This window comes from Triticum dicoccoides, chromosome 2A, assembly GCF_002162155.2.
Source record: "Triticum dicoccoides isolate Atlit2015 ecotype Zavitan chromosome 2A, WEW_v2.0, whole genome shotgun sequence".
Lineage (NCBI taxonomy): Eukaryota > Viridiplantae > Streptophyta > Magnoliopsida > Poales > Poaceae > Triticum > Triticum dicoccoides.
The window spans coordinates 550960761-550972316 of NC_041382.1; the positions used below are offsets into that span (position 1 = coordinate 550960761).

At 43.1% G+C, this 11556-nt stretch overlaps 1 protein-coding gene across 3 annotated transcripts; it reads left to right on the plus strand.

Annotated features, from left to right (window-relative positions):
• The first annotated feature begins 3453 nt into the window (after positions 1-3453).
• LOC119355323 lies at positions 3454-7676 on the plus strand. 3 transcript variants are annotated; one of them, XM_037622114.1, is made up of 3 exons: positions 3454-4139; positions 6743-7022; positions 7340-7676. In XM_037622114.1, the coding sequence occupies exons 1-2, from the start codon at positions 3517-3519 to the stop codon at positions 6984-6986; spliced, it is 867 nt and encodes a 288-aa protein (XP_037478011.1). In that variant the 5' UTR covers positions 3454-3516; the 3' UTR covers positions 6987-7022; positions 7340-7676. The 3 variants fall into 3 exon arrangements, with proteins under 3 accessions (XP_037478011.1, XP_037478010.1, XP_037478008.1); XM_037622113.1 differs by having other exon boundaries at positions 7389-7676; XM_037622111.1 differs by lacking the exon at positions 7340-7676 and having other exon boundaries at positions 6743-7181.
• The last annotated feature ends 3880 nt before the right edge of the window (positions 7677-11556 follow it).

The window sequence follows — 11556 nt, forward strand, 5'->3', positions numbered from 1 at the left end:
TAACCAAATCCACTCACGTTGCTATGGAGCGACCTCCATGCCACATGCATCTGACATAATCTCCAAAAAGGCTACATGAAGCCGACCGTTGGTTGTAGTCCGCCTCGATCCAACCATGCGGCTCTGAGCAAATGCTCTTTGTGCAACCCCATGCTACACTCGCATCCCACCAAGGCAACCTCCAAATGCACCAAATGGTATATTTTAATGGAAATTATTGTATTGAAGATGCGTTCATTTGAATCCCCTCAGTGGGAGGATTGCTCATTTGAAGAGGAATAGGGCATGAAGGAAGAGGAGGACATTGCTTTTATCTTTATGATTCACAAGAAAAGCAGGCCGAATCATGGTGGTTCCATTTTTGGGGAGGAGTTGATTCAGAGGGATAGGAAATAGGCGCACACTAGATTAATGAAAAACTATTTTAGTTCGTCTTTGGTGTATCCAGAGCGATACTTTCGCTGCCGATTTAGGATGTCTCCAAATTTGTTCCTTAACATTGCCAAATGTGTGAAGCAACATGATTGGTCCTTTAAGTAGAGGGGGATTTACACCAGAAATCTTGGACATAGCACCATCCAAAAAGGTGACTTTCGCATTGCACATGATGGCATATGGTGTCCCCCACATGTTTCACTTATGATAACTTGGTAATGGGAGAGAGCACTTCAATCTTTTACATTAAGAAATTTGTAATGGCAGTGGTTGAAGTGTTTGGGCCAGAGTATTTGAGAGCATCCAATGCTCAGGACACGATGAAGCTTTTGGAGATGAACAAAGCCCGTGGATTTTCAAGTATGCTTGGCTCCATTGATTGCATGCATTGGAAGTGGAAGAACTACCTTGCAGCATATCATGGACAATTTGAAGGACACGAAGTATCCAGCCATCATTCTTGAGACCGTGGTCCATCAGAAGACATGGATTTTACATGCATATTTTTGGGATGTCTGGATCTTGCATTGACATCAATGTGCTCCAACGACCACCTCTCTTCGCAAAGTTAGTCAATGGGGAATCACCAACAATGGATTTCCAATCAAATGACCGCACATACAACATGGGCTATTACCTTGCAAATGAGATATATCCATAGTGGACTACTTTTGTGAAGCCAATTTCCTGCCCACCCCCCACCCCCCTTCCCAAGGTAAGAAAGACTCTACTTCCATAATGCTTAAGAGACCGCTAGGAAAGATGTGGAAAGGACTTTTGGGATTTCGTAAGCCCAATTTGCTATTTTGCGAGGATCGACTAGGTTTGGGGATCAAGAAATTCTTTGGTGCATCATCACAATCTATGTGATCATGCACAACATTATTATTGAGAATGAGAGTGGGAAAGATTTTGATTACACCTTCTATGAAACCATCGGACAACCGGTGCAGCCGCGTAGAAGAGAAGACCAAATTCGACGCTTTCTTGAGGTGTACCATGGCATTCCAGATTCTGATAGGCACCCAGATCTTCAAAAGTATCTCATCAAAGAGTTGTGGGCATGGCATGGGCAACAAGACCACTATGTCATAGATGATGAACTTTGTTGTTATGTGTATTAAATTCGATGTTGTGGATTGATGAACTATGTAATAATTTTGATTTTGTGGATTGATGAATTTGATGTTATGTTTGTATTATTTGTTTCCGATTCATTTGGGATGAGTTTGATATCACACGTTTCAATATGTATGCAATTGTAGTGCCCTATTTTAGGACGGCTGTTGGAGCACTGGTGCCCTATTTTAGGGCTACTATAGGAGAAGAAGAAAAATTGATGCCGTAGAACTCATCTTTTGTGCCCTAAAGCAGTTTTCAATGCCCTGTTATAGTGTCGTTGTTAGAGATGCTTCAACCACAATGGACTACTTTTGTGAATGCCCACCCCCACCCCCCAAGGTAAGAAAGACTCTACTTCCATAATGCTTAAGCGCCCGCTAGGAAATATGTGGAAAGGACTTTTGAGATTTTGCAAGCCCAATTTGCTATTGTGCGAGGATCGGCTAGGTTTGGGGATCAAGAAATTCTTTGGTGCATCATCACAATCTATGTGATCATGGACAACATTATTATTGAGAATGAGAGTGGGAAAGATTTTGATTACACCTTCTATGAAACCATCGGACAACCGGTGCAGCCGCGTAGAAGAGAAGACCAAATTCGACGCTTTCTTGAGGTGTACCATGGCATTCCAGATTCTGATAGGCACGTAGATCTTCAAAAGTATCTCATCGAAGAGTTGTGGGCATGGCATGGGCAACAAGACCACTATGTCATAGATGATGAACTTTGTTGTTATGTGTATTAAATTCGATGTTGTGGATTGATGAACTATGTAATAATTTTGATTTTGTGGATTGATGAATTTGATGTTATGTTTGTATTATTTGTTTCCGATTCGTTTGGGATGAGTTTGATATCACATGTTTCAATATGTATGCAATTGTAGTGCCCTATTTTAGAACGGCTGTTGGAGCACTGGTGCCCTATTTTAGGGCTACTATTGGAGAAGAAGAAAAATTGATGCCGTAAAACTCATCTTTTGTGCCCTAAAGCAGTTTTCAATGCCCTGTTATAGTGTCATTGTTAGAGATGCTTCAACCGGTACAACTAACATAGAAAACCTATGCTACAAGTTAATTTCTTTTGAAAATAATTGAGTATATTAACATAATATATATATATATATATATATATATATATATATATATATATATATATATATATATCAATCATGTTGTAGTTATAAATTCAACTTACAGATTGAAAAAAGACAAATCATGCTATGAATGACAGTTAATTTAACCGTGCTATGAATTGGTCTCGTTAATGCCATGATGAATTTGTATTTTGAACTAAAACCACGCCATTTATTTTGGATCAGATGGAATATTTTTTGTTATGTTAGCTGCAAGTTAAATTTGTAACTGAAATATATCAGGTGCTCCTACACCTTTAATGCTCCCATGCTCTCAACATTCAAAAACAAATTTCAGTGTTTCACAAATTTTCAGAAATAAATGTGAATGTTCATGAGGCATGTTTCTACAACCCCTAAAATCTGCAAATCTAAACTCAAAACACACATGGAGGAAAAAAAAACAAATCTGCATGAATAGTGTAAAAAAAAGTGCCACATAAAGACAAAACCAGAAAACACACTATTCACATCCAGATTTGTATACTTTTTTGTTTCTCCATGTGTGTTTTGAAATTGATTTGAAAAATTTAGGGGTAATATTGACATCTCTTGTGAATGTTAATTTGTTCTTTTTTCAATTTTAGATTAATTTGTTGAAAATTGAAATGTTGGGAGCATGGAGTGTGGGAGCATGGATATGTACTCTGGCGCGAGCAGGCGGCTACCGGCTAGCCAGCGAGCCTGGCCGGGAGTACGGCACAGTAGACGTTCATCCACGTAAAGCCGTTCAAAACGTACCAGAAAAATCACTCAAACTCCCTCCCACCTTCCGCTCCTCTCGACGCTGCCCGCTAAACCACCGTCTCCCTCTCCCTCCCATGGCCGCGCCCGCCCTCCTCTCCCTCTCCCCCGCCGTCTCCAGGCACACCCACCTCCTCTTCTCCCACACCCACTCGCCTCGCCACCTCCGCCTCACCCCTCTCGCCGCCTCCTCCTCCCCCTCCCCCTCCCCCTCCCCCTCGCCGGCCGCCGGCGGCGGCGGCGTCTTCCTCTCGCCGAGCGCGCTCTCGCAGCTCGACGCGCTCGCCGCCTTCCGCTACGAGCACACCTTCCCCCACGGCAGCCTCACAGTGCGGGCCCTCACCCCGACCGACGACGCCGAGGCCGAGGTGCTCGTCCGCCTCCTCGCTTCCTCCTTCTCCAAGGACGTCAGATGGGCCCCCGCGCAGCGCTACGCCCAGCTCCTCGCCTTCGTCATCCGCCGCTACCTTTACGAGCGCCGCGGCCTCGCGCCCCACGCTGCCGTCCTAGTGGGTTTCTACAAGCCCGCCGCCGCGGAAGAAGGGGGGGAGGGCGTGGTCGACGGGGATGAGGGAGAGATGGCGTGCACCGCCGAGGTGTCGCTGGACGCGGTGGGCGCCCCGGGGGCACCGCCCACGCCAACGCCGCCGCTCGAGTTCCCTTACATCTGCAACATGACCGTGAAGACCTCGTTGAGGAGGTAACGGATAATGCTCTCTTTCCAACCACCATTTTGCCCACCTGTTTATTTTTGTAAAATAGGATAAATCTGTACATACATGTTGGACATTGAGTTGATTGTGAAAGGGGATTCCCTGGAATTATGACCTATGGAGGACTCGAGTAAACCATTTTTTGTTTGGGATTGCTATTTGTTGCCAATTGTCACATGTGCAAATTAAAGATTTGGGTAGAGTTAAGGGATTCCTTAAAAGTATGGACTATGGATCATCTGAGTAAAAGATTTCAGCCAATTGTGACATGTGCATCCTTCAGATTGGAATTACCGTCCTCTTTTTATGTTCAACATGACCAATGATACAATTTTACTAGTATAACATAGTCCCCTACACATTTGATCAGCTATCCTGATTCGAATGAATTGAAATCCTAGCTTCTGGGAGCAAGAAGAGACCGCAATTCTCTGGCTAATTTCCGCCGATTCCCCTCATTGCTGGAACCCTGGATGAATGCATGGGTACAGACACTGGCGGAGGAGCCCAGTGGGCAAGGTGTGGCGGCCGCCACACCTTGATTCAGCACCAAATTTTTTTATACATATAAGCATGCACGTTTTCTTGGCGGTAATACTTAAGCATATAGTACTGCTTGTTGGTTTTAGACCACAGTAGATCGATTCGCCCAAGCAAACCTAGATGGAAGCACACAAGCAGACAGCTTGATTGATGTGCTGCCTAGCACATGCACACGTAGACGTGCTCGAACTGGCTCGCTTCTGCTGAACAACAATCGGATCGATTCTCTCGGCGTCTCGCTCTTGATGGATCTCTCATAACTTGGCGATAAAAAAACAGAATGGAGAAAATTTTGCTGGTGCGTGTAATTTGCATTTTTTGGGTTATTCTTTTCCTTGATATGTACTCCCTCCGTTCAAAAAAGTTTGTCCCTTAAATGGATGTATCTAACACTAACTTGGTGCTAGACATATCCATTTGTGGGACAAGCTTTTTCGGACGGAGAGAGTATATATAAGAGTACATGACTGACTAGCGGTGCCCTTTCACCAAAAAAAGAAAAGACTGACTACCCGTGCCAACGCGTCACGGACTTCGCTACCAACACAACATGACCCGGTGTTCAGTTTAATATATGGGATGAGTATGAGGTGTGCCGGACAGCTAAATAATTTGATGGTGTATTACATTGAAAAAAATGATATTCAAAAGTTGATATATTGCTATAATTAAGGAAGACCTTGAGAAGGAGGATATGGCACTGCCATTGCATGCATCTTCTAGATGCCATTGAAAGCTTCAGTGCAGTGTGAATTGACTATTATGTTTGTGCATCAAATTTTTTTAGTTGACAGTTCGCCACACCTTATTTTTTTTTCGTCCTCCGCCTCTGGGTACAGATTCGGTTCCTCGTATGTTAGGTTTGTGTGTTCTTAGAAGGGGCATCTTGTCTGTGGATGTGATGCTGTATGGAATAAAATTGTCCTGACTCTATCCTTGTCCTGGTGTAGCTACACACCTTAATGTCGGAGAGCCAGTGGTATTTTCTAATCTGCTCCCATGGATCGATTCCTGATTCCGCAGTTTGTCATCCAGCGTTACTGCCTGACTTGGCAGTGGTGATGGCGATGTATGTTATGAGCTCTTTTAGTTAGTGATGCTCCGGTTTTGTCTTTCTGTGCTCTTCGTCTTTTCCTGGGCAATCTCGCACGAAGCAGTGGTTCGGCATCCTGTCCTGCCCAACAAAGGGCATGTTCCCGGCCACAATGTTTTCAATGAATTTTGGTTCTCACCTGTTAGTGTGGGCAGCTGATGCGTCTCTTCGGAACCTTCAAGTGCTTGTCCTGTCTTGGTCTTCTGCAACCTTTTTACTGGAGGATTGGAGAAACACAGACACAGGCACGAAGGGCGGGTTTGAAGACACGTTCATAGTATCTTGATGAAAATTTTGTTTTTATCAAGGAGCCCATTGCTTGTTTTCGTTCTTTTCAAATTACTTGGTGCTCTTATACTATCTTTGTTTAATCAATAATGTTAGTTAGTTTTGCTTTGAAACATGATACAAATTTATTGTAATTCACCAAAGTAGAACAATTAGGCGAGAAATCATTTAAAAGCAGTTTTGTTTATATAACTATTGGAGTGGCCTGCGCAATTTGATAGCTAGATTTGTTTTTCTTGTATTGGATTCTTATAATATTTTCTAAAAGCTTACATCGTTATTATCTAGTCCCGCCAAAATAAGCGGTGTATATATTTTCCTTTTACCAAATAATAGCTCAACTGTAATCTGGTCCCACCAGAAAAAGGGTCTAGATCTTTCGTTTTCTCTAAATCTAATCTATACATCTAGCCCAACCAAAATAAGCGGAGTAGATTTTTTTAATCTTTCTCTCAAATATTTTGAGATTTCTATATTTCTAGATTAATGTTGGAATTTATATGCCTCCAAATGAATGTGGTACCTTGAATCTCACTTGTTGTTTAAAGATATAGATGAGTTGATTGCAAAATTGATTGGTTTAATGCCATATGGAGTAGTATATTATGTTTGCGATATTGGATTCTATTGTTGTTCTAAAACTAAAAATCTTGTTTTGCTCACCAGGAGAGGAATTGGAAAACAACTTCTTAAGGCATGTGAGGATCTGGTTGTCAAGATGGATGCCAAAACGCGTGTATATCTTCATTGTAGAATAATTGATGAAGTGCCGTTCAACATGTACATAAAAGCAGGATACGACATTGTTCAGACTGACAGTATCCTTGTTTGGCTGAGCCTCCAGAAGCGCAAGCACTTGATGCGCAAGGAATTACCGCAAGTTTCTGTTGGTAGTGATGTACAACCTTAGAATTTTGAGGGGCTGAACATGCCATAGCACCATCAGGTAAACATAAGTTGAATCTTGTGTGTAAATCTTATGCTTCTAGTTAGCCCTAATTGACATGTGCATATTTACTACTGTATTCTCCTTGTCAACTGGCTATGAAAAATGGTTTTTGTGGAGATGAATTTAAGTACTTGTAACATATCTTGACCTATTGTATAGCTAATATGCTCACTGATCAGAATTGATGTTTGAACATCGTAACTCTGGTGGTTTCAAAAATTGATGAAGAAATTAATTAATGTTGGAGTAAGTAGATTTTGTGGTTCTATCCTTCGTAAACTTTCCACATACATGACTAGTGATCATGTGTACAGGTCATCACAGTACACATCTATCATCTTTCTGAATCTAAAACTGTTGCAGAAAACGGAGAAATGAGGTTTGACTTTGGCATAGTAAAAAGAAGGAAAAGAGGGATTCTCCGGGATCTTATGGATTAGCAGAAGTTCCTGCATCATTGGTCTTCCATGTTTTTCTTATATTTGTTAAGCACAGCAAGTAATAGCTCATTCCACATATCAATTGGTCCTGGCAGGCACCAATGCGAACAATCACTGTAACCCCTCATCCACTCATTATTCCAATGAATCCCTGGGTGTGCATCAGGTCTCATAGACATAAGCTTGGTTATATCTAGGATCTCTATATTCATCCCGCCCTTTTGTTTTTTCTCCTTTTGTGCTCTGTTGGCTTCCTCAACCTGGACATCTCTTATTTCCCTTTCAATTGTACTGGTCATTGCTGTTCCTTCTCCCACTGGTTCAGTTCTGTTGCATGCTCCTCCAGTATTCCACTGGCCATTTTCAAAATGTGCCGTTGTTGCTGTCCTCACCACTGTTAACTGCAATCTGGATTCTCGGCGGCTATTCAAGTTACTGATAGCCGTCCTAAACACCCTCTGAATAGCTGAAATGACGCTGAAACTTGTGATGTTATCCTCTGAGCAGTATATGCAGCCGATTAGTTCCCCATCTTCATAGAGATAATTTGTTCTGAAGAACCAATGTGAACTAGATACAACTAAGATATTGATCTCATGCAAGTTTGCAGCTAATCTTGCATCAAGTTTATCTAAGTGCATATCATGCGATTCAACTAATGTCCCGTTGATCTCTCTTTGAGAATCTTCTACTAGAAATTTTGTCCAGAGTGCCATGAGAGTGAAGTTATAAGATCTGAAGTTCCATGTGATAAATTTATCTTTAGTGTCGCTGTGAACTTTTGTTGGAGCTTCTAACTGCATTAGTTTGTACAGTCAGATTACTCACTCTAATAGGAAGTGTTTCTAGATTTAAAGTAGATGAAGTAGAAGTGCTACAATATTGTAAGTATCTATGGTACATTTCTATAGCATTAACTATTAAGGTAGACTAAGTGGTTGATGAGTGATGACTCAATAACTGTTGCATAAAACCCATGAAGGTATGGAGGTCCGACGTACTAAATGTTACACGGTTTCAGCTTAGCTTGTAAATAAATTAGCACCTTGAACCACTATGGCTCACTGTAGGTTCTAAACATTCAGAGCAAATCAATGAAGCTACATAAAAATATGTGAATATTTAGATTACCCCATTGACATGGTGAAGGCTCCAGCAGAGTTATGATGCCCAGTTAAGATCTTTATTATCTCAACCAATAGCCTTTTGTTTTCTCTCTTGGCAACTGTAACCGGGAACATTTCTTGGACTTCCTGTTCCTGTTCCTGCCTACCGGGTCTATATATGTGTTCAGAACTTTAAAAGTGAAACTAAACAATACGCATGTTAATGTCAGGATCAGTGACGATAAGTAATATGGACATTGCATTGTTCATAACATGTATCGGAACTAAACACTGCTTACTCACCTGAGACAATAAACAGAGGAGTGACTCCATCTGGTTCCGTCCAATTGAATCCCCGACGAAAGCCAATGTCTTCCCTTGGACAATATTTAAGAATAGCTGAGGTTGAAACCTTGCCATATCACAGCCGTGTGGCTTCCACCTCCAGTTTACATAATCCATTTGTTTTCCATACTTTGCGCAGTTCTTTGAATCTGGTATCGTCGGGCATGTCATGTTAGTGTAGATTGGGCCTCCCAAATCCCTGATCCATGTTCCATTGAATAGATTGCAGTCCATTTCATTATCTTCGTCACCTGAAAAATAGTGAAATCACTATGAATTTGTTGGAGAGAAAAGCTCGCTGTGCTTCATACTGTTTGGACAATTGGACCCTACATGTATCCTCTACTTGTATGGCATTTTTGATAGTACCCAGACTCTTTAAAGGGTTGATTTTTCGGAGGCAAAAGGTCTCCTTTCTGTTGTTTATTTGTATCTGTACTTTGTCTTCTTATGTTTTGAAGGTTTATTTATCTTGCATTTTGTTTTATATGTATAAACTAATCTGATGTGGAGGGCATTGCAAGAACTGAGAAAAAGATCCCATGATATACGCTGCAACTGGTAACTGATATTTGTATATATATATGTAGTACCAAACAGGCTTGGTAATCATGTACACAACCTTCCAACTCTACTATTTGAGCTTGATATAGACATTGAGCTCGTATCTTATATTCACTGCATTCATATTCCAAACTGAAAATGGAAAATAACCAATAAGTGCTAGAGAAATCTGGCACATAAATGTAACTGATGGTATTACATGAAACATAACGAGTAAATAAATACTCCCTCCGTCCCGAATTACTTGTCACAGAAATGGATGGCGACAAGTAATTCGGGACGGAGGGAGTATATGCTAGAGAGCAAGAGGTGTACCAGCGATGGCCGTCTGCTGAGAATTATGAGCTGGCTCTCTAGCGCCATAGAAAACATGCTCAGGATAATATGTCGAGGAAATAACGACGAATACGACTGCGCTTAGTATCAGCGCAAGTTTTCTTCCACAAGGAAATTTTTTGCTTGAGTTTCTGATGGGGTTTATGCCATGGAGATTTGGAGGAGGAATGCTTTCCTTGGCCATTGGTAGGTCTATGGTTGCATCACTGTATGAACTACGAAGTCACAACCCTTTCATATGGAGGACTGGGGTAGGGGGCTGGTGCGGTGCTCGCATCGCATAGACAACTGCGCTTACTTTGTTTACTTCCTTTGTGACAAGTCTTCGTTCTTCTTCTAGGAATCACAGTATTTAAGGATGCCCCAGGTTCCCCGATCTTAATGAAGTGTGGTATGAAAGCAATCTCGATGCCATTTTATAGTCATTGTACTAGGAGATTGAGCACTGGAAATCCTCTGGGCACAGCTAGACCGCAGCTCTGACTCCAGAAAACTGCTAGCCTTGCTTAGAAGTGAAGCTAGGTCATAACGACGCCCCGGCGCCAATCCACTCCTTGAAGTCTTCGTTGAGATCACGGTAGGGATGGCGGCGGCCCGTGCATGAGAGATGGAGGTCTCCGATCAGATCTGGGTGAAAACTTTTTTTTTTTTGCGGGTGAAAACATGCTATTGGCTATTGCCCAGGCTGGCGATGACGACGCTGTCTGCGTCGTTCCCTTCCTGAAGGCATCGCCGTGGAGAAGTTTAAGGCCACTCTCTGCTATCTTCGGGGGAAACTCTAGATCGGTAGATCAGATGACGGCGGCTCTCTGATGTCGTTTCTCTCTTGGGGGCGTCATTCCTGGAGATGCACACAGGCTCGAGGGACCGGAGGACGACGTCTTTGGTGGAGCGTTGCTTCATTTTCCACATTGATGGTGGCGGTTCTCAACGTTGTGGAGCTGTGGAGTCTCGGCGTCTGATGCGAGGAGATGGACTCGCGCAGGAGGAGGAAGCTGTCTGGCGTCATGGTGACGTTGATGACAGAGAGCCTGACAAGGTTGGTGCATCAGTTATGCTCTGAGGATGGACCGAGGGAAGATGGAGGTGACAACCCTTGCAGCGTGTGGTGCTCACTGGGAGTGTGCCAGACCGGTGTAGGACCCAATCCAGATAGTGGCTTGGACGTGAGGCTTTAGATGTTAGGTTTTGATGCGATGTCTGTTTGGCATTAGGCTCGGACGTTCGGCACGCCTTCATCATGGGGATAGGAGTAGCACCGGTGTTGCTAAGATGGTGGCTTCAGGCTTATTGATGTATCATCTCGTATGGTATTTGTGAATAATTAATAATATGGCTTCATGCATCGTCCAGATGCAGAGGTCAGGGGTACATCCTTCTTTTAAAAAAAGAAGTGAAGCCAGGTGCATGCTCCTTGGTTGCTGCGATCTTGGAGATGAGCCGAGGTACGAGCGGTTAGGCCAACTCCACCGCATGATCCCAAATGGACGCCCGCTTTATTTGGATTTTGTTCGTTTGGGATGGCAATGGGTGCGAAAACGGACATGGGTGTCTGGCTTTTGTTGAAGGCGTCCAACGCAGCAAATGATCCCATCTTGTTCGTCTATACTACGCACGCCACGTCCCGATCCCCGGCCACACGCCTGTCGCCCCAGAGCATTCGCCGCCTAGTCGCCGCTAGCCGTCGCCTCGCCGGCGGTAGCAGCAGCCAACCCTGCTCGCCCGCCGCGCCGCGCCCCG